The sequence below is a fragment of the Mya arenaria genome, chromosome 14 (genome assembly GCF_026914265.1).
Source record: "Mya arenaria isolate MELC-2E11 chromosome 14, ASM2691426v1".
NCBI classification, from domain to species: domain Eukaryota; kingdom Metazoa; phylum Mollusca; class Bivalvia; order Myida; family Myidae; genus Mya; species Mya arenaria.
The window spans coordinates 5,318,380-5,342,568 of NC_069135.1; the positions used below are offsets into that span (position 1 = coordinate 5,318,380).

Here is a 24,189-nt window from a genome sequence, read left to right on the forward strand (position 1 = left end):
CGTAATCTTTAATTTGAATATAATTAAAAGAGTTAGATCTAGCTTTTACATGGTTGGGCGATCATGAGGAGGACTAACATTATATGATTTTTTTGGGAGGAAAGGCAGGAAAGAATGATGATTTTAAGGAAGAAGGAGAAGACAATTTCCTAAATATTGATTCCTTTTGTCTTGATGTTTAGCTTAAATAAGCGGCTTAAGATCAAGATTTAGGTTGATGTTTTTGAAAACTGTTTGAAACATTGCACCTTGACCATTTAATGTGATTTCCATATAGAAAATATTACCAATTTAAGTCCCAGCCCTGATCGGCATACCTCTTCACTTCAAAAGATAGCCCAGGCATACGGACGCACAAACGGTCTTAATCTGTTGACTATGTGCTTCACCAAAGAAATTATTGAAACATAAATATCAACTTGACAAGTTTAATATATATGTTTCAAAAAAGAAAGGTCTAACTGATAAAATAATTGATCCTGAACAATATCCTTCTGACTTTAGCTATAGAGATGCTCTTCGACATATGAATGTCGACCAGTGTTGACTACCAGGGATGAACTAGTAACGTGTAAGTTTACTTGTCCTGACTGCCAAATATTATATTATGTTAATGCTCGGAATCTACAATACTTATTGTTTGATCTATGTTTTTTATCTTGGTATCTTATATGGCTATTTGAAATTGGTCAAGGCAAGTAGTTTTAGAAAAAACTTGCCCGATAGGTCCAATGGCTAAAACAGTTAATGTCAAGGCGTGAAGCTACGAAATTGAATTATGTTTTTAATTGGGGTTTACACTATTTATGTGCGGTGCTCCCGTAAATCTAAAAATATAAAAACTCTGGCCTAAGTATTGTGTACTTTTGTGGCATTTCATGACTTGTCATATCTGTGGTTTTCACAAAAGTGTTAACTTCAGACCAAGCATTTCGATTTACTATTGGACAATAATGGAATTTTTATAATATCATTTGGGAATACATTCTTTATACATAGTATCATCTTGATTAGTTATTTAAATAGTTAACCTGGATTCTGTATGTGATGCTTTTTGGAGTATGTAGTTAATTTTCATAAACGTTTACGGTCTTCAACAATAACTTATGTAAGAGCATGACAAAAAATCATATATATAATAATTATAATTGTACATCAGCTGCAAAATGATGCACACAACATCAGATAAGTTATCTTAGCATTTTATCTATGTAAAAGCATATTTGATAGTTGCTTACCTTCAATAACCTGTTATATTGAAAATTAAAAAAACCCATTTAGGTCCTCATCAAATTGATATATATATATATTGAAATATCCAAAAAATAATGGGGCGAGCAAGCGAAATAATAAAAAAAAAATGTTTTGCATTTAACAAAAAAGAGGAGCGAGCGAAGAGCGAACACATACATATAGTCACTTTGACTCAAATTTATTCACTTATTTACAAAACAATGATATTTTAAACAGTACAAGGATAACATCCGAGTGAAAGAATGATAACAGGTCTCCTGGGTCCATGTTGAGGTAGTCATAGATGATGTCATTCACCTCATCTTAAATGTCTTTACTGGCAACCTCCTCAAGCCCATGTATGAGTCTCTTGGTCTCTAGATCAATAATTTTGTATGTAAGGGCCAACATTTTTTCATCCTGTTCATGAACTGTTTGGTTAATGTTTTTCACATTGTCTTGTATTTGTTCTATACTCGTTTGAGATTTCTATATGCCATCAATCATGAAAATAATATGTTGATTTTGTCATGTAGTGACATACTCTCAATAGAAGAAAGTTCGACGCTACCTGTGGAGTCCCGTTATCTCTTGCAGTTGTGTGACTTGAAGGCAATGTAAAGGGGTTGTTCCAAAAGTAGCAACTAGATGTGTGACTAAGGACAATATACAAGGGATGATCTGAAAGTAGCAACCAGTTGTGTGATTGAAAGGCAATGTACAGGGAGTGTTAAAAAGGAGCAACAAGTTCTGTGACTGTAGGGCAATAGACAGGAGGTGTTTCAAAAGAAGTAACCCGTCGGTTTTCCAAAAGTGTTTTTAAATCAAGTAATCTATCAAACATTCCAGTGAAAATATATATGGGCAAAACCACTCATAGATCCTCAATTATGAAAGAAGGTGAATGAAAACATGCAGCTGATTTAGGAGGACCCAATCCCTTCGTGTAACGATAGACGATTTGCTCTTAGATAGGTATACAAATGGCGTTTTAGATACCACGTGCGTTTTATAATTCAAACTAATCGACTCTTATAAACACAAATACGAAACATTTTAGTCTAGTGCAATGCTTTTGTTTGGAATTCCTCCATAATACAGAATAAAAACACTGTTTACACTAGCACGGATAAAAAAAAACATGTCGAATCTGCATATTACAAAGCCCACAGTTTGTTTCATTCTAGTCTTTGTTTAATTCGGATTTTTCTCTGACACAACGATTACTTCCCCTTTCAGCAAATAGCCCGTTTGTCTTTCCTTCAGCTCGACGGAGGGCCAAACAACCATATGGACCGACCCTTCAGGGTGGTCAGAACTGGTGATATTGTCCTCAGTTGCTATGGCAACAAATCTGTTTTCAAGATTCTTGTATTTCTGTCCTACAACTTCAAAGTTAAGACACAGCGATGGCTTTGAAATCGCTATCAACCAGCAGCATTCGGCAAGTTCTTCAATAAATTTTGTTAACAATGTTTTTGATTTCTCTGAACTTTTTTTATTCAATGTTCTTGATGATAGTGCGTCCAAAACTTCACTAGTTATGTCCTGTAAATAGAATACCATTATTTGTTGTATATAAACAAATGAAAACATAAACATATTCATGTACTAATACTCATCATGGCATTCATGTCATCGCTGTTTCATCACTTTACTCATTTCTGATTTTTTTTATACAATAATATTCAAATTCTCAGTCTGAATCGTTACATTAACATATCATTAATGATATTTTTAAAGTAATAGTAAGATGACATGAAGTAAATTCTAAATGAAGAACAATGGGTGGAGTGAGCGTAGCGAACGAGTCCTTCTTAATCATTAAGAAACTACTTCAGGTAATGTTAATGATAAAGAATATAACTTCATTGGCTGATACATTGATAACGCAAAATCTGAAGCAGGGTGTGTGTTTCGGATGAGTGGCAGTAGGCGGACCTTTAAACACACGCGAAAGGTGAAATTCTTAATGAATAAGTCTAATACTTACATGACTGCAATTTGATTGGCTTAAAATGTAGGTTGTTTTCTAATTTAAGTATAAGGCCTTTTTTAATAAATTGGTTAACGGATTTTTTGACATTTTTTTTTTTTAAATTGAAAAAAGTAAATCGTTTCTGTGCACATGAAATGATGTAAAACCTGTTGCCTGTTTCTTTGCACTATAGGGATCGGTTTTAAAAATTGTTTTCAAAATGGCGGCCTCAATGAGCTGGGATCATACAAACGTACATTCTTATTTTTAACATACCATCTGCATCTAAACGATTTTTTGGTAATAACTGACATCAAGGCTGATGTCTGTATCAATGGTAACAAATCACATATAAACCAGAGTTATTGTTAAAATATATTGTCCTGTGTTTGTCCCAGGGGGCATTTATTATTAAAATAATTATATGGAGACCACTCCTCAAGTAATCAAAACTTGGGTAACTTAAATTTCGTTAAAGCTACAGAGAAATATCTTAACTTCAAAGAATGCATTGCTGAATATAAAATCATTTTTATTATTTAAATTCCTTTATTCCATTTAAAAAATAATTGCATGAGTCAGTGAAATTTGCTACAATGTGCTTATTCTGTTGAGAAAAAGTAGTGCCCAGCATAAGGAGACACATGCATATTCATTGTAAGGATATGTGGAAATAGGGCTGCAAATAGGAAAACTCTTGCAGTCAGGATGTGCTTCAAAAAACATCAGCAAAAAGTGACACTAAAACTGAAAGTTTGTAATAATATTGACTTTAAATGTGACATTATTTTTAGGTGGAAGTGTATAAAATGCTTATATAATGATTACATAAATTCAAATTTGAAATTGGCAGGTGAGAACATTGGACTGCAAAGCCAATTATATGTGTAAGACAAAGTTAGCATTTGAACATATCAATATTCATTATAATATTGAGGCATTGCAGACATTCTGCTGCATAGAAATCAAAACAAACTTAAGCATTTCAAATGTCATTCATAAATTCATATTAATCTATGAACATGTCTTTCCTGTTTGTTGTTATTTTGATCTTTTGGTTCTGGGTTTCGCCACAAACGCTATGAAAAATGCATGTGTTGTAAACAAAATTGTATTGATATGAAATCCTTTTTTTTATTTCGCTCCACCCATCATTTTCAAAAAAATACGTTAACCAATTAATAAAAAAATGGCCTAAGTTACCTTTCTCACATCAGCTAACGTCGACTCCTTTTGGCCATTTATGCGTCTCCACTTCAAGATTATAGCATACTCCTGTCGATAACAATTCATTTTTCAGATAAACGTGGGATCAAAATGCTCCGTAATCAACAGCTTAAGAAATGCATCTTAATATTCACGTATGTCACAAAACTAACCGTATTATCAATGCAAATGGCAACACGTTTACCTTCATCTGTATGCATTTTAAAAAACTATTCTTGATCAAACAAATGGTTTCAAATACACTCAAGACACTTACGCTATTCTCCATCAGATCAGGCAGTTGTTCGGATTTTTCAAGAAAACAAAATTGTCTGATGTGTCGATCTGCCCTGGCTTTGCATCTTTCATAAACATCCTACAACACGTTATAACCTATAACTTGAATTCAATTAGAATTACACATATTGTGCTCGGTATTGTTACAGAAAATGTAATTAAATATAGACGTTAATGACATGTGAACCTGCAGTTTATCAACCATATAATAATCATATGTTTATTTAATGCAAAAATGGTAAAATCACTAAAATGTTATTCTAATTTTCCTAAGTATTTCAGGTATAACAAAATCGGATATTGAGGATCAGTGTGACCTTTGACGTCACGACCACTGGATACCGATATACAAAGAAAGAATACCTTCATTATATCGGAAACCGTTTGTAAACGATGAATTTCACTAATGTCTTGATCGTCATCAACAATCGCCTCGTTCAAATCCTCCCATAACTTTTTGATGTCTGAATCAAATCGACCAGAAAGTTTACTGTTCGCAAATTCATCGTCCAAACGTTCTAACTTTTCGCTGTTTTCCAAAACGTTTGCCATTTTCCTAGTAAGTTTTTCGGAGCTGAAATCATACGAATAATTTTATTAAAATCTGACGTTCCTAAACTAAATCATCACGGTTATTTTACGACTATACGATTATATAGTAAAATAAATAAATTTAAATTGTATATGGATAGATAAGAAAGATACAAAGACAAATGTTCCGTCGGCAGCTTGATTATAACACATTCCTCTGGTTGTGTTGTGATGGACGCCAAATCGGAGCCACAGGTTTATCTACCAGCATATTGCAAACAAAATTTAAAACAAAGCTTCAAACTTTTATTTAACTGACAAGAAACGTTCAAGAATAGTAACTTTTACTATAATTATATTGATTTTTCTGTGAATATACACAAATATTGCTTGGCTGGAGAACGACTTTAATGTCGTGGCATTACAATGATGATACATGACATGTTAATCTGCTCAATAAATTTCGTTTATAATCGTATTGTTCCGACAAACAAATATCATTTTAAGCTATATCACGCTTCCAACATGAATTGTGGAACACCATAAGTCCAGCAGTGGCCACGCGGTGACCCCATATATTTCCAAATCGGGTCACTAATCTCTAAATCGTTCTAAAAAGACGTCTATTGTCCGATTCAATCGTGAATAAATGAAGCATTTCCCAGGTTGTGCTGGCTTCTTGATAAATGTAAACAGGTTGTCGACGTGATATATACGTTACGGGGTTAGTAGATGACCCTAAATGGGATGAACGGCGGCGCTGGAAACCACATTTTTGGGTTATTGCTTTTACACAAGTATTGTGAAAATGGTTTGTAATTGGTGTTTAAACACTTTCAGACATCTGCATTTTTGAGCCTAGTGTCAGACTTGACACCATTCCATACTGATCACTGGGTGCATCTTTAAACATACGCAGCATCGTTTGCCTATATTTCCATTGAACTTGGATTTGTTGATTAGAGTCTCGAATTTCAAACTCAGATTCAAAATGCTATGAATATGGGCCAAGCTTATACACATAACGTCTTGTTTGATGCAAACTTTTAAAATGTTGCACGTTTAATGATATTTATTTTGCTTATTAAAAGACCAAACATATCAACTGGAAACATACGCCATCTGTACGGTGTGGTTGTGTTCATTCAGCTCATTTATTTCTTCAGCGAATTTATGTTTTTCATCGACCATATTCCTCATTTGAATCTCACGGACCTTTAGTTCTTCCTGCAATAACGTGACCACAGCAATAAGTCACACAATCATCACAATAAACAATTAGTGTTGCCCTAAGGCTACTGGTTGCGGATGTGTTTTCACATTTATCTTTATTCTAATTTTGTCCAAAAGTGGAGAAAATGTGTTTACACGTTATGTAGAGTAGACCACTATGAAGGTCACAGTATGCTGCTAGATATTCAAAATAAAATAATTTCATAAAATATATTTATCATGACATTTCATTCATCATATTTTGAGTCATATTGGAATTTTGACAAAAAACACCAACACAACACACGTTAAGTACTACAATAGAACTAGAACTGTTAAAGTATATCTTACCAAATATGTTTTGCACTTGGGACAATCTTTTTCGCTGGTCCTAAAAAAGATAAAATAACAACACGTTTTTACATCAGTGTTAAACCCGCTCTCATTACCCCGGTTTTGGCTACGATTGCCCACGGGTTATATTTCGAGGTACTACTTGACATGCCGTGAATACATATGTATCTCGTAATCATGAATTCATGAGTCACGGGTGATCCTGTTGAATCGTGAAGCACCACAACATTTGTGAAGTGTTCAAAACTGTCACGGTGCAGCTTTTGGTTTTTTAAACCTTAACTCAATCGGGTACGTTCGTACCACCATCGTTTAGGTTGTTCGTGGGTAATTGTGGATGAGAAACGCTACTCTATGACAATTAAATACGACTAGTCAAGACGGGCCTCCGCACTAGTTGAGACTTGTTACGAATACTTATACCTGTAGAACTACGAATACATCACGATTATCTACGTTGGTTACACGACTATCATCGAAGCAATTCTTCGTGCACTAGCTCATTGTTAAAACATAACAGAAAAATCAGCTTTGGTTTTCTGTTTCACTCCGAAGTACTAGCAGCTAGGCAACATCATTGTCATTTTACGCAATGACTCGGGGGCATGCCCTGCAGTCGGCTATGTGACTATAATTAACCGTAATCCGAACTAGACTGTGATCGTAACGTAAAGTGGAAAAGTCGTTAGGAATCTGCTAAATTCCGCCACAATAGTCGTACGTAATTGTTGATGTTCGTATTCCCGTCGTAGAGAAAACGTCGTGTTTCGTTAGGAGGTGACCTCGGGTCCCATGGCAACCGACTCAACTATTTCCACGGCTACCTCCAAGCCGGATGTATTGTAGCCAGCACCGGAATAGTTAGAGTCAGGCTTTAAGATGCAACTAACATAGGTTAATATATGGATGTTCGTGTTATTTTTAAGTTATTTGGTTCCAGTTATCGTAAGAAATAATATTCATTATAAAAGTAAGTTATTTCGTATCAGCTTAGCATAAAGAATGTTTAAACATACGGTTACACGTTAACTTTTCTCATGATTTGTGATAAGTTGGTTGTATGGTCGTTGCTTAAACGCGTTCAACACATACCGTCCTCTTTCATCGTAAGTCGAAGCGGGTGCGCCGTCATGTCCATCGCTTTTTTCTGCTGGAAAAAAATTGACGTCAAAGAATAAATCTGAATTCATACTAAGTCTGATCCAGACAGTAAGCACGATACAATGTCAGCAAGCAATATTAAATATTTACGTAAGTAGCACTTCCGCACTTATATTGTATTAACACTTAAAATTATCCACGAATGTGAACTTAACTATTCATTTTTTTCCATTATATTATATAGATACACCATACGATCTTTTTGCGGTATCAAATTCCGCTTATCACACTTGATAATTATCTTATCACAGTTGCCACAGTCCACATTAAACTACTGCTATGTTGTGTGCGAAGATGTCGTTATATAGACTTTGACATAAGTACAAATGATGGACTAGCGATACTAAAACTAAGCTGATATGACCTTATAAAAGGAAATTCTTATACAGAATAAAGCACTTAAATGCCTTGTGTTAATGGCAAGGGCCATAACCTATTCATGTATGTCTGACTTACGATTAAAAAAATGTGAACTATATTATGCATTTAAAAGGGGCGAATCCAGGAATGGAAGTTAGAAGAGGCATATCTTAGGGTAGAAATTTTTAGATTAGCGCCCCTACCTCGAAACTGGAAATTATTTGTTTTAAAGTGTTGGCATGGCGGTTTGGGGGTACTTCCCCAAGATTTTTTTAAACAATTTCTTGTCCGAAATGGTGCATTACTCCCCCCGCCCTAATTTGAAATAAAAAAATAAAATTGGATGATTTGTGGGGGTGGGGCGACGGATGCGCCTCTCCCCTGGAATCTCTAGTACATTATAAACTTCTTTTTGATAGGTAATCTTTATATTGACGTCAACATTTAACGTTGCGCCGGATGTGTACGTCTGCCTATACTACTAGTGAGCAAATACAACGTAATCTAACAGAAGGCTATTATAACGATAAACGTAATGAGTAAGTAATTAGAAAAGACATTTAATGTTTGATCATAAAAGGGAATATTACAGATTTAAAAAAACAAAACAGGTCTTGTAAGTCGAATAACATCACTGATTATTAAAGCGTTGCTATGACATCGGACACTACCTATATGAGTAAATGAATTTGCATTATTATTTTTTTAGGGATTAACGGGAATACATTTCTATATATATATGCATTTCTTAAAGATGTACTCTTACTCCTAAATAAGATGTACAACAATTAATACATTTGTTATAATTTACAGAAAAGGATGAACACATATCGAAAACAATGGTTTTAATGATGGATACTGTGTTGAATTTTAAAGAAAGGTGTAGAAAACACGTTATTTCTACTTTACGAGACGATTGTTGATCACTGTAAATATTTTAGGACTCACCAGTTCTTTTATACTTGTGCTTTTTCAGCTTTTAAATAACAATCTTGTTATCAGTAATAAATATTTTCATAAATGCATTATTTAGTAAGTAGTAAAAGTTAATCACTCAAAGTTTACGTTTACTATACATGTGTATGTATTGATTTTAAATACGAATTTCACTTTAATTGATCATGCCTCGACTTCGTCTTTTTAGTCATTTTCTGCATCCATGAATTATTTGAAAAACACTGCTGCATAGTTCATACATCTGTGAAGGCATTGGGTTTTAAGGAATTAACAGCATTATTTATATATTTTTTTCATATCCAATTTATTATATTCATTTTATTTTAATTTTGTAGCTATATTTGTTTAGTTCCGTGTGTGTCTTGGTCATATCAGTATTTATTCAATGTGTTAATGTCCGAAGGCAATATGCCGGTTTTCCAATAAAAAAAAACCTTGTTGAAATAAGTAAAACCTTTCTTAAATAGGCTTACGTTCATAAAATACACCATAAACACCAGGAAGTAGTCCAGAATTCCCTCTCTATATTTAAGATTGAGAGGGGGTACTTCAGAGTGATATTTTGTTTAAGTCTGAGTGCTGCACATAAATTATGGTTTGTATACTCTTAATTCAGTTCGACTGAATAGAAGGATGTGATTATTGTCATTTATTGTTCATATTTTCTACTATAATGATATGCAAATTTATAAATATAGTATTCGAGGTTCTTTAATTAATCGGTTAGTGAAATTATCATTATAGAAGCTTAGCTTTGATTAATCAATTGATTAGTCATTATATCCAAATTAGTTTTGTTTAATTCATGTTGAAACTTCGCAGTCATAACGAAATTTGCAAATTAACATGATGTCAAATCTGTATGAGATTTATATATGAATACATCTTTGAGTTCAAACTGTGTGGCATTGCATCATAAATATAATCGTCTTCAATGTACTTATTAACTAGCTACGATTTTTTGTTATGGTAAACCAACATTTACTGTCCGGTTTAAAGTATGTTCTCAAAAACTTACCCAACTGGTTGTAACGAGCTTTCGCGCACGCCATATCTAATGTACAAGACATAACACTATTACTTAATAGCTATTAAAAAGCCTGAAATAAAGATTGGTTAAGGAGTATTCCTACTTTCGATTTAAACTAAAATGCGCAGTATGTACATGACGCTCGATTCCTATCCTGATAAAAGCACAGGCATCTGAATCATTGTTTGTCACTTAAATGTTGTTTAAAACCATTTTGGGTACATACAATGAGATAAACAACACATCTGAAGAGATTTAGTGTCTTTGATATACAAAAAAGAAACAAGGTATGTAACTCAAACTTACCCGATTTCACGGTAGAGTCCAGTTTTATGTAAATTTCTCAACCAACATATAAACAATCCATTTTTAAATAAGTGACATGGAAAGAAGAGTCAATTACCTTTAAAATGGTGTGCGATAAGTTGGTATAACTATATTGTCTTTAGACAAACAAGCATAATTCAATGTCAAATTCTCATGTTTTTCTTTAGTCGGAAAGAGTACAGCAAATTAAAATCTTCAATTTTCCCCGTGTAAACAGTACTAAACACAGACCTATTAAAGTTATTTTATACTTCAGTGTACAGATAAATTAATTCCATTCCTTTATATCACAATAAGACTAACACCACAGTTTAAGAAAGTACCGTATCAGTCTTCAAATTAAATCCACTTCACAATTTTGTTTGAGGCGGACATTTTCCTGACAGCGCTCAGATGTTTCTGATCAACCTCCAAAGAAGAGTATTTGACCCATCCAAGCTTGTGTGGCTCACATTCAAGCCGGTACAAAGATGTTAAATGTACATGTCAATGACATCATCTGGGCGCTTGTCGGTAAAATGGCCGGGTGCCTACGAAATTTAAAGAGGATTTAGTTTAAAGACGAATACAGTTGTTTCTAACATTGTGATGTTAGTCTTTTCGTGATATTATGGCATGGAATTAATTTATCTGTACACTGAAGCATAAAATAACGTTAATAGGTCTGTGTTCAGTACTGTTTACACGGGGAAAATTGAAGATTTTAATTTGCTGTACTCTTTCCGACTAAAGAAAAACATGAGAATTTGACATTGAATTATGCTTGTTTGTCTAAAGACAGTATAGTTATACCAACATATCGCACACCATTTTAAAGGTAATTGACTCTTCTTTCCATGTCACTTATTTAAAAATGGATTGTTTATATGTTGGTTGAGAAATTTGCATAAAACTGGACTCTACCGTGAAATCGGGTAAGTTTGAGTTACATACCTTGTTTCTTTTTTGTATATCAAAGACACTAAATATCTTCAGATGTGTTGTTTATCTCATTGTATGTACCCAAAATGGTTTTAAACACTATTTTAATGACAAACAATGATTCAGATGCCTGTGGATAAAAGTGACGGAAACAAACCTGGGTTTTCCATTTTGATTTCTTCCGCATCCGTTTTTGGTAAATTGTATTTAGAAAAACACAGAAGGTTGCTATATGGTCGCGGCATAATCATGAAACCGTTGAAGCGTTCATTAATGAATTGAAATATAGTTTAATTTACTGAACTGAATATGCTCTCATTTATAAAGAGGGATTACAATGCAAACCCCATTACACTTTCGTTTTCAAAACTCGAATAGTTTTATCAGTTTGTTGAGCTGATCTTTGGACCTCATATCTTTCTTTCAGTTAACATCGCGTTACGATTTATTGTAAATGGCTCTTATACTGTCTAGGTCAGACACCACTAAATAAACTTCCAATATATGCTATTATAATAAATTGAACACGTTGCAAGCGAGATAACACCGATCTCCAGTGTTTCACGACCCTAACCACCATACATAGAGAAAGTTCTGAAGTACTTGTGTGCAATACATTAAGCGTTCACAACAATATTTTCTTTTAAGGAAAATAAAATTGGTTACTACTGTGTTACGTGACCATATCCGGTGTACGAGTACAAACAATACGGTGAAATGAAACCAAAAAAGGGTTCAGTCTGTTTATGAAATTACAAACCATTCAGCTTCAAAACATATAAAGATGGAAAGTAGCCAATGGTCTGAGATGATATAACCCTGCTTTGATTCGCTGGCACGTGTCAATTAAATGAAATCAAGGCATGTAACACTAAGTAATCACTTCCGATATAGATATATATATATATACCAAAAAGAAACACAATACTCATTAGATCACATCAACATACACCGTTTCAGACTTAAAAAGCCAAATAAGTACTTGTAGAGAGACCAAAAAGCACCATAACCACATATGAATCACATATAACGTTCGGTTACGTGTTCGGGGCAGACGTCCCCTGTATTTTGAAAAGTAGTCTGTTCAAGTCATGCCACTTTGGTCAGCGTTGCATCCCCATCACTCGACTACAGCTACTAAGGTTCTTCATATGACAAGTGGGTCGGACTTACAACATGTACTCTCGATTCAACATTATTGAAGGAATTAACTGATTGGTAACCGCCAGCCACCCCAGTTAAATTCCGCGCGTCCTCAAACTGCGTTTGCTATTTACTAATAAAGTTTCAGTGTACCAAAAAATACATGAACCAACAACTCATCCAATCGGTCGGTTTTCATTTTTCAAGAAAATTTAAGACGTTTATAGAAACTCAAATCTAACTAAAAAATGAAGATGACATACTGTTTCTTTCAGTAGTCGTAGGGGTATTTCTACCAAGTATAATAAGGTATTTCCCCGTCTGTACATGACAGGATTTTCGTTCATTTCACGATCATTTTCCAGTTGTAAAATAAATATTTTTAAAATCATTTACAAACTAGTCTCTTTTTATCAGAAAGCATTCTTATGGTGGCATGCAACTGCCGAAAGATAACATGTTTACGTTTGCGAATTGTTTCGTGTTAATCACTTAATTTTCGCCATAATTATCTAGCTAACTAATTAATATTCGCGTTACTTTTTGGTAAGATTAATATCATTAGACTAAAAACTTGAAAGCTTGAAAGTGCCCAGAACTGCCACCTTTTACCTTTTAAGCTGTACAACACTAATTGGCGATTTTATTCCACTTAATAAGTAATATACTAAATGGTTAACGTAATAACGGGCCCTGTTGTACTACTAACAGTCCTCTACAGTACTGTTTGTTTATTCAGACTTTTAAAAGTATTCTTGCAAACTGTTGACTATACATACAATCACGTGAATTTTATTTCAAATATCATAAATTCTCTTTTTCGAAAATAAATACCATTTCATTTGTTATAATTGCTTTGAATTTCTGTTCTCATATATGTTCCTGGGCTGGTATTCATAAAACATTTTGAGAAATATCCTTATCCGTATCTCACTTGACATCTGATTTAATAACTTAATACTATCTACGATACTTTATTTTCATTAATTGTATGTAATCATATAACTTTATGTGAATAATACTTGCATAATTTCCTTATTTTGACCATGAACATTTCAGGACATCGACTTAAGTTAAGGAATGACTTCAGATGTTTGATGAATGCTAGCTCAGTTTTTATTATCATGCCCCTTATAAACTGAAAGATTATAGATTTTCTCTTATTCATCCAAAGATTGCGTCACACTTAACACTCATAACTAAACACATTAAACCTTAAGTTTATAATTGTTTGTATTATAGCACTTGGGATTTGAATCCCACAAGGGGGCATAACATTATAGTTATCTGATCTTCTGTCCGTCCATCAGTCCGTCCCCACGGTTTCCGATCAATATCAGAAGAACGCTTAAACCAGAAGATACATCCTATAGATTTCGAGGTCAGTTGATCAAAGGTCAATATGTCGTGGTGATCTTAAGTTGAAAATCAGTTTCCGATCAATATATAATGAACACTTAGGCCCAGGGATCTTAAACTTACGAGGTATGAATGTCAATACCATGATATGAACTCAGTCGATCAAAGGTCAAGGTCGTGGTGATATTGAGTTCAAAATAGGTTCACATTCAATAGATGAAGCTTTGACTCAGGGACTTGGTAGTATGATTGGTCATGACCAGCAGATGGCCCATATTAATTGTGAGGTCTGTGGATCAAAGGTCAAGTTGGTTATGACCTTAAACTGAAAATCGGTTTCCAATCAATATCTGAAGAAAACTATGGCCCAAGAATCTCAAACTTTGTAGGCAGGTTGGTCATGACCAGCATGAACCCTTTTGGTTTTGAGGCCAATGGGTCAAAAGTCAAGGTCGTTGTGACCGTAAGCTGAAAATACGCAGTGTCATAACAATAGTTGAAAAAACCCGCTTAAGCCTAGAGACCTCGAGCTTTGTAGAGGCCCCTAAAACTTGACCAGGACCCTAACTATTTTAAGTCAGTTGAAAATCCGATTTTCGTTCAATAACGGAAGAATGCTTGTATCCAGGGATCGTCTTCAATTAGAGCATGCCCTTTGGTTTGGATTGGTTCCGCCTGTGGTTAAGATTTTTCTTTAAAACCCTTCTCAGTTTGAACTTCAAAATTCGTTGCCTATTACTACTATGCTACGCAATTATATATTTCCGAAAAAATGATTTGCTAAGAGAATTTTACTATTAATGTTCTACTCGCTTCCATACGGTCATTGCTCTGATACGCGTAGGGGCTCGTTCTTAATAAAACAAATCATACTCTCATACTCATTTTTTATTCAGATAACACTAAACATACATACAGACATGCATACAGCCATACATACATACAGACATTATACACGCACGCACAAGAACAAGTTCAGAAGTTTTCCTAACTTATCAGACGTTCATCGATGGAATGTTTCCCAATGCATAGACATGATTCACTTTAATCGTTATTTCAAAGTGCCAATTTAAATGAAGTTAATGAACTAGCATATTTGAAAAATAGCGTAACATAAATTAAAAACCCTTTTTTGTCACCATTTAATTTACAGTTCAGTCTAGTAGTCAAATTGTTCTAACTCAAATGTTATCAGTCCTTGACAATATTTTCTTTAGTGACAACAATCACCTCCCCTTTCTTCCAATAAGTGGAATCAGTTTCCAATTCAACTGATGGCCAGGCAACACATTTCACTGTTCCCATAGGCTGAACTTCATCTTCGACCTCCTCTTGGGTAGCATACTGTACAAAACGGTCTCTTATATCAGCATAAGGTTTGCCTACAACATCAAACCTCAGGACCATTCGAGGGGTTGCTACTGTCATAAGCCAACAATAGGTGGCGACTTTCTCGACGAATTCTTGTAACGAATTGGAAGCATCGTCTGATATGTCCCTTGCTAACTCCTGATAGTCGTCTGTTTGTTGTAGGGATAACCAAATTTTCTGTAAAGACAAACTTGTAATGGAGCATACGGGTGTTGTCAGAATAACAGAATGGCTACCCAATAAACTACAAAGCATCATTCAACATTGATAAAGATATGATAATAAGTATCTTTCATGGCCTAGAGTTTTAATTAAGTTCATCCGAACCTGGGCGTATGGTGTTTTGTGGAAACGGGGTTTACCGAGCGGCAATGGTAGATGCTTTTTCATCAACCTCAGTTAAAAAAAATATAGTAAAAAGTAATTTTTCGCTGGAACTATTTTGATTCATAATATGTAAATAGTCAAATCGCTCAGTAGGAAGTTATGAGGGGAGTGCAGCATTATTTCTTAATTGCAGCATGACAACTTTTTTATGCCAAACGATTTATTTGAATTTCAATTTTTGCCACAAGACAATGTTTTCACGCTGCTACAGAATACGGTCTTCTTCAACAATCGAGGTAATTGTGTGGTGACAATAAAAAGTAGTTCCATCCGGGTAGTTTTTTATCTTTGCCCTTAGGCAATTTCAAGCATGGCCAAATAGTTGAATATACATGTACTTATCATGGATGGAAGAAGAGGATATCCAGCATGGCCAAATATTTTGTCTACTTATCATGGGTGGTACATAAAGATAGATATACAGGTGCTGATAAACAGTTAGAAAGAACTACACGTACCTGTGTTACCCTGTTTATAACTGTCTCATTCTGCGCCATGTTCTTCCGCGAAGAGTAGGCCTCAATGTTCTTTTAAGAAAAATAAACTTTAAAAACAAGAAAAAATTGTATCTTTTACAACGGCCTTGAAGAAAGGTGAAAACACCGAAACATGTCTTGGATGAATTAATTGAGTCTATATTTCACAATTCTTCTGAATATTTTTATCAATTAATCAGTTATTATACTAACTGGACTTTTACTTTTATTGTAATAAATTGTAACGTCGTCTGTGAAAATAAGTCAAGTTAAGGTTTTCACGTTAACAACAAAAGTGACAAAACAATTTTTAAGATAGAGATATGATTATTAAACAAACTTCCAACAATGTCTAAAATTTTAATTAAATAACCTTTTCAAAAACATATAAATTCACCTATTATTGCCTGCTTGTTAGGCACGAACCTCAGGGGGCAGAAACAAATTATGTTCTTATATGTATATATAAAGAGAGAAAATATATATACTTATAGGCTTAAATAAACAAAAACAATTTGTTTCTGGCCTCTGTGGCACGAACCAATGCAGAAGTGCGAACGACCATGTTTTCTCCGCAATGCTCATTTTCGCTGACTTTGTCACTCACTAGTTTTTACAGCACGAAGATGAGAAAATAAATGGGACTCAAAACTGCAGTAGCTTACCACTTACAGCAAACATTAAGAGGAAGGAAAACACATACGTACATCTTTCAATAAGGGAAGATCATCACCAGGGTCAAGGAGGAGGAATTCTCTCAAACTGTTATCGGCTATTTTATAACACATCTCATGAATACTCTAAAGAAATGAAAATTTTAAATATATTTCTAAAAAATGTGTTTTATTAACACAAACAAATGTCTTATTTCAGAAATTTTATTAAAAATTGATAATAGTCAAAATGTTTTTTTTAATTACTGTATGGTAGTGGCAAATAAAACAACAAAACAATGTACGAGTTTCGGATATTTTGTCATATTATGATAAAAAATGGCTATCTATACCTGTATGATGGTTGAAAGTTTTTTGAGCATTTCTACTTCAGAAAGGTTTTCACACACGATATTCTCACATAGATCTATCCAAAGGCTGCTTTTAATGTTGTTGTCAAATTCATTAGCCAATTTTGTGTTGGCAAAGGGATCATTTAAGCATTCTAGATCTCCACTGTTGGCGGACACTTCGGCCATTTTGCTCGTCAGGTAGTCAGAACTATGGAACGACATAATCGTGAAAGGATACATTGTAATATATTCATACAATAATTTCGTTCAACAAAAGCCTCGATAGTACATGCTTCTATGTTAACACATATATATGTTTATTGTCCATGCGAGATATGTTTCACATCCAAGTGCATTATAATACAGGTTATGATTTTGTTTCTATATTGCTTTAGTTATCAAACTTCATTCATCCAGGTAAACTTAAACATCGATTGGGTGTCAGAAAAATTAATCGAATATTTTACTTATTTCGAGTTTTTCGTCGTTAGGCCAAAACAAATTAATGTTAAGTATATGATGCTCATGTATTAAAAACGAGGAGAAAGCGAGGATTGTATTTTACCTTACTAATTTTAAACATTATTTCTCCCCCGAAAGTGTCAATTATTTCTATATAACATTATCATATAAAGATATTAGAAACATAGAAAAAATGTTTTCAACTTTGTTAAAATATGATAATAAATAAACTAAGTTAAAACACAATACGAATGTCTTGAATACATTTGTCTTCGATTGTAGGATATTTCAAACAGTCTCACAAAAGTATTTCAAAAATATTTTTTTATTAAGAAGTAAACAAAGGTGGCATGTTCTGAATATACTTAATCATTGTTTTGAGACATCCTTTTAAAATCACATGCGGCGGTGCCTGAGAAAAATATTTGAATTTAGCCTATCCTATGCAAATATGCAATTAATACGATTTTTCTAGAAAAGGTAGTCAGAATCATACTTGAATGAACTGAAAATCAATATGCCATAATATGTACTTACTATTTCTGCAAAGCATCGAAGCGTTCATCCAACGTCTCATACTTGAATATTAACGATTCCAACTGTGTCGTAGTCGTGTCTAGTTCTCCGTTTTTCCAATCAAGCTGTCTCTAAACATTAAGTAACAATTTATCTCAGTTTTACTTTGATGTACTTCTTATTTTGTTGGAAGTCACAGCTACGAAAAATAACAACGTGTTTTAGAAATCGTGATGAACGTGATTCTGTTTCTCTGCAGACACTTGCAACTCATGTCATGCATGACATACACTATAATACAAGTCGTGATGACGTCACTGCGGACAGAGCATTAATACAGCCAATGGGCGCGGGCAGACCTTAATACACTCTAAGAAACAAAACCATGGCAATAAGGCGGGAGGTGGAGGCCCTAAAAGTCAACTAAGCAAACATACATGTAACATAAACATATATGTAATTAGTGTCCCTATCCATAATGTGCTGTCTTTCTGGTTTGAATATACATCATCAGTATGGCGTTGAACATATTTTAACCCCCCTATTTGGTACCTGTGTTGAATTCACGCTCGAATGGACTTCAAATAAGACTTACTTCTAAATTCATGCAGCGTTCGCATTTTTTCTGCTCAATTCCAAGTGTTCCCATCCATCTGTAACATAACGGAAATGCAAGAACTATACTCCTTTCTTATTTCGTTTTATAGCGCAAAGTAATTAAAGCAATAAAGTGTGATCGGAATCAAACGGTGGCATAGAGTCGAATGTGTGAATCATCTCTTAGCAACCACAAACAAACTTTTTCCCATGACTTAATGGACGGTGACCACACGATAACATTTATCATACATGACACTCTACGCCACTTCAAATAGCACCCAGAATGCATCAAAGAGGGTGTTAATTTGCACCGCGGTAACTACTCTAAGAAGGGACATCAAAATATGCTGACCCTAACGTTTGAAGTCATCTCCGTAACTTGTATTGTTTACGGATACATGCAAATAAAATGACTTTATATGTTGTTTTTTTCAGCATCTGGCTTAACAAATCGTTCATAAATCGTGATAGAGATCGTCCTATGATACGCAAAGGCCAATTGTTGTGAGTCAGCTCGATCGCCTGGCAAAGAAATGAAACAGCATCGTCAAATACCCCCGATTCACTACCGCGCTATGCTTCGTGGAATATTTGTCTAGGAAACTGTCGTAATCTTAAATAATTTAAAAGGCAGTTTCATTGGCTCCGAAAGGTACCAATAATTATGCACACACTAGCGGATCCGGGGGGGGGGGGGGACCCGGCCCCCAATCCTTTTCCTAAAAAACGTCCAAGTTTACCTTTTATGTCAATATAGGAGAGAAACATAATAAACATGCTAAAATTAAACCATTTTGGGCTAGAAAAGGTTAAAATTACCTTCGGGGAGTACACCGACATCTAAACATTTTAAATTTCGGTTCTGAGGGAGGGGCGGGTGTCAAAAAGTTGTGTCGCTTAGTTAAGTGCCATCTTACTTATTTTTTGGATCCACCACTGGCACAGACACTTACACTAATGTTTTCCCGTAGAAATAGTATTCTGGCGAAAGCTAGAATATATTTCGATCCGCCTTATGCAACAGTCAATTGTACATTGTACCCCCCCCCCCCCCCTCCCCCCAGGTCCGGTGGTATACGGGGCTAGCCGGGGAAATGGGCCGTGTTTATACCTTCCAGTTGGTCCCGCTATGCCGGGTGAATGCGGTGGTTTTGTCTTCGCGCCAAAAATATCAGGGAATGGACCTTACCTAGGGTCCCTTTGGTGCGGGGGCATTTGGTGGGGATTTTATCAGCAGTTCGGGAATTTTTTTACCCGGGCTTGGCTGGACCGGAAGTCAAAGTCCCCGCTATTCATTATCACTACAAAATTTAAACAGCCAGTTAGACCACTCACCTATGACGACAACTATCAATACTGGGTTATTGAGGAGTAATCAATTGTAACATGCGTTTTCTTTGGAAGACGAGTTGTCTATCCTGCCTCATGCATATAAATAAATTCATTAAAACGAGATTTTGTCAATCATTTTTTCCAATGTGAGTATGAATTGGCTCGGAATAAAGTACCCCGGTTGTCGACGATGGGCAAGTATCGTTTCACTCAATTTGACAAGGTTGTGACAAAATCAAACCTTGTAACACTCAACGTACAATGTGGTCATATAAACTTAAAAATATAGTGCGTTTCATTTTTCATTTAACTTTGTTTTAAAAATGTGTGATGTTTAATCATTTGAGGATACAAATATGTTTACCTGAACGCATATTGAAGGGGTCGAAAAAAATAACAGAACACGTGGAAGGCGGTTCTGACTATCGAACATCCCCATTTTCTCACTTGCAACATCGGTCTTCTGACAAGATCCATCCAACCCACCTTTTCATTCACACTGAAAATGTGGAAAGTATTCTAAAAACTGAGATAATAACCAGTTAAGATGTAGATAACTTCTGATATGTTGAGATATCCGATATTTTTTTCTGAACAGTCCAATTTAGCTCTTTTCAGTCGAAAAAAACAAACATAATGTAACCCGGTGCTAATTTGCCGTTTTTACTATTTCCTTGATATAATATTATGTTGTAAAATTAGCGTTTTCACGCACGGAGATTTTCGTGAGATGTTCTCACTTCAAACATTACTGTTGGGTCATCTTGCAGTGCTCCAGCCAGGATTTGAAAAGGGCAGGGTGGAGTTTTGAAAAGGACAAGCTACATGAGTCATGTAGGGGTGATTGGGGGTGGTTGTGGGAGGAGTCCACCCCTGTCAGAAGGTGTTTTTTTTGGGGGAGGGGAGGTCTCGCCCTAGAATTTGTTTTGTTTTTATACTCAATTTAAATCATTTTCCATGATTTTCAGACTTGAACAAAATGGGTTTTTTTCTCAAAATTTAGAAGGGTGTGTTTTAATATCAAAATTAAAATTTGTCTTATTGTCTGTGGTATAGTGTGATTGTACTTGACTGGAGTCTTCTTTAGTGCAATGTCACATATTTCTCCTAAAAATCATGTAAAATGAAGAAAAAAACAAAGACAGTTAAACATTTGAAGCAATCAAATAAATAAATACACAAAAAACAAATATGGAAGGGACGAATCTTAATTTGGTACGTTCAGGATTGGGTACGAATGTAACATTCAGCCTGGCTGTTATTTAATTGTCTTTGGTAAAATAATGTTTAATATGCTGATGTTTTAGAATAAAATGACAATTAAAATCACTGCCCTTTCTTAAAAAGTCACTGATAAAACATATAACATTGATAAAATAACTCCGAAATTCGGTCTGACAAAATGGCGGTTTCGGCGAATTTTGACAAGATCGTGGATATGATAGGTAAACACTTCATAAAGCATCAACATATTTTTGTGGGTTACAAAGAAATTTTCATCATCAATATTTTACAAATAAACTTTCAAAACATTTACTGAATAAGTGATGTATATGATTGTGTTAGCGCCACTTTTCCTGTGTTTATAAATCGGCAGTGACCGTCTGCTTCAAATCAACACTGTTTAAAATGGCGAGTCTCGTCTGTACAATACAATAAACAATTATTTAAAAACATTTAATTGTGCTTGACAACATTTTTCACCATCCCCTCACATTTTCTATCGCATTTTACGAACTTTCATCATTGAATAAACGAGTTCTCAATGTATATTCTGATTGGCTGGTATTCAATAGCTCCGCCTCCTGCCGATGTTCCCTATTTGGCTTTTCCTAATTATCGGATTAAAAGATGACCGGTTATGAAAACACAGGTCGTCTGCTCACTACACAAATACACAATTAGCTGTCATATGACTTGGACAAGGCACATGGGAAGATGAAAGGGCAGTACGGCATATTTTAAGCAGTCGGCAATGGGGCAGCATGGTGACACCTAGCGATAACACTATTATCATAAATATTACGTAATTTGTCTCAATTATGACAGCGGCTGCCGTTTTTAATAATGATTTCAATAGTAAATAGGGCACTAACGAGATAATTGGCGCTAATAGAGCATTTGTGAAAAGGGCACTACTCAAAAAAGGGGCAGGGCGGAAAGAAAAGGGGCACGGGCGCTGCGCCATTGAAAAACGGGCTAGCTGGAGCACTGTCTTGTATTGTACTTTTTAAAGTTAGGAGTTTTAGCATTATGCTATTTGGTATGTATTGGCCCTTTATTGTTTAATTCTGCATTTGGTGCAATGAGTTGTATTGGATGCTTTGGTTGTATTTTCGGAGCAATTCATGTATTTTCGTGGTTCTGGTTAAATACTAGTTCAAGATAGCAGTGATGTGTCTGTCTTGTCTTTGTTGCACATTTTGCACATGTTAATAATCTGTTGATTTACAGCTTAACAGTACACTGACACCACGGTTATGGGATGAGATTGGAGACGTTCCGAGAGATTTATAGGACATTTGGTTCCACATACCTGTAAGTTTTCATTGTGTTTATGTTAGGTCATATCATACTGTTTTAGCATTATACCTTGTTACGGCCACTAGACGTATTACAACTTCAGTATTATTTGTGTACAAGATATAATGAAGTAACATGTTTATTAGTAAAAGTATAAACATGCAATGTATAATTATAACTATTATAACTATGTATTAATTGTTATTCCATTGTCTATTTTCAGTATGTTCAGTTAAATTATAGAACAACACGTCGTGATTGTTATACCAGTATCATGGAATACAAATGTGATGAAAGGAACTTGTAGTTGATGTTTTATTCACTTAATCCTTAATCCACCTGGACATTATTTATACCCGAACCCTACGCGTCGACGCTTAACTTTCTGATTACCGGAAATGTCGGCCTGTTACAATAATAAGCTGGAATGTTATAACATGCCCACGTTCTGTTTACAAACAATCGTCAAATTTTGTTGATATGTTATATAGTAGTTCTCTGATGTTTTAACACAAACAAAATTCTCACTGTCCGAGATCTACTCCTAAACTGCTATTAACTAGCATATAAAATATAAAGTAATTTATTATTATGATTCAAATAATGACGGTGACGACGATGTTATTGTTGATGCTGCTGCTGCCGATAATTTGTAGTTAGTAATAGAAGTGGTATTAGTAGCAGTAGCAATAGCAGCAGCAACAGCAGCAATATCAGCAGCAGCAGCATCAGCAATAGTAGTAGTAGTAGTAGTAGTGGTAGTGGTAGTGGTAGTGGTAGTGGTAGTAGTAGTAGTAATTGTATACCTAAACACACCGGAAGTCCTACTGTCCATTTCCGATAATGTTCCTACCTTGCCCACGTTCCTGTAGAAAGAAATATCCAAACAATTACACAAACCTACTTCCTGGTTTAAAACTGATTTATGTCATTAATATTATTAATATTATTTAAAAGATAAGATATAATGGATAAATGATAATAAAAATGATTATGCACTATGAATTTATAAGCCTATATTGAAGAATATACCATTTGCAATTACAATCACGACACTTATGTTGGTTTTCCCATCTTGTTTCGATTTCTAAAAATATCCCACGGTTATCAAAGTATCACATGATAGAAAAGTTTAATGAAATAATCATGATACTTTAATAATAATATTTAATATGAACACAATGAACTTCTTGTCTGGTTTACATAAAATGAAGCAAAACAAATACGATTGTTTATAAGGCAAACTTCTAAATTATTTACATGTTGAATTACGAAATATTCGTCGTATTATTAGTGTGTTTCACAAGCAAGGCTAATGGTGAAAACAAGTTCCACGGTCATTTATAAATATAACTTAATCTAACGTCTGAAATGTCGTTACAGTATATTGTAAAACATCACGAATTACTGGATTCTAACATACATTGCGAGTGTGATTAATTTTCAA

At 34.6% G+C, this 24,189-nt stretch overlaps 2 protein-coding genes across 6 annotated transcripts; both read right to left on the reverse strand.

Moving 5' to 3' along the window:
• Positions 1–1,317: 1,317 nt before the first annotated feature.
• Positions 1,318–12,025, reverse strand: LOC128216911 (uncharacterized). 3 transcript variants are annotated; one of them, XM_052923616.1, is made up of 8 exons: positions 11,725–12,025; positions 7,904–7,958; positions 6,809–6,848; positions 6,363–6,472; positions 5,078–5,288; positions 4,695–4,793; positions 4,415–4,486; positions 1,318–2,781 (listed from the first exon to the last, which is right to left on the reverse strand). In XM_052923616.1, exons 1-8 carry the CDS (start codon positions 11,816–11,818, stop codon positions 2,428–2,430), a joined length of 1,035 nt encoding a protein of 344 aa, XP_052779576.1. In that variant the 5' UTR covers positions 11,819–12,025; the 3' UTR covers positions 1,318–2,427. The 3 variants fall into 3 exon arrangements, with proteins under 3 accessions (XP_052779576.1, XP_052779580.1, XP_052779579.1); XM_052923620.1 differs by lacking the exon at positions 11,725–12,025 and adding an exon at positions 10,308–10,460; XM_052923619.1 differs by lacking the exon at positions 11,725–12,025 and adding an exon at positions 10,308–10,460 and having other exon boundaries at positions 7,904–7,961.
• A 2,917-nt stretch (positions 12,026–14,942) lies between these two features.
• Positions 14,943–23,790, reverse strand: LOC128216913 (uncharacterized). Of its 3 annotated transcripts, XM_052923624.1 has the most exons (9): positions 23,775–23,790; positions 23,559–23,608; positions 20,584–20,718; positions 18,883–18,940; positions 18,309–18,418; positions 17,310–17,517; positions 17,011–17,103; positions 16,286–16,354; positions 14,943–15,617 (listed from the first exon to the last, which is right to left on the reverse strand). In XM_052923624.1, the coding sequence occupies exons 3-9, from the start codon at positions 20,694–20,696 to the stop codon at positions 15,261–15,263; spliced, it is 1,008 nt and encodes a 335-aa protein (XP_052779584.1). In that variant the 5' UTR covers positions 20,697–20,718; positions 23,559–23,608; positions 23,775–23,790; the 3' UTR covers positions 14,943–15,260. The 3 variants fall into 3 exon arrangements, with proteins under 3 accessions (XP_052779584.1, XP_052779582.1, XP_052779583.1); XM_052923622.1 differs by lacking the exon at positions 23,775–23,790 and having other exon boundaries at positions 23,596–23,766; XM_052923623.1 differs by lacking the exon at positions 23,775–23,790 and having other exon boundaries at positions 23,559–23,766.
• Positions 23,791–24,189: the final 399 nt, after the last annotated feature.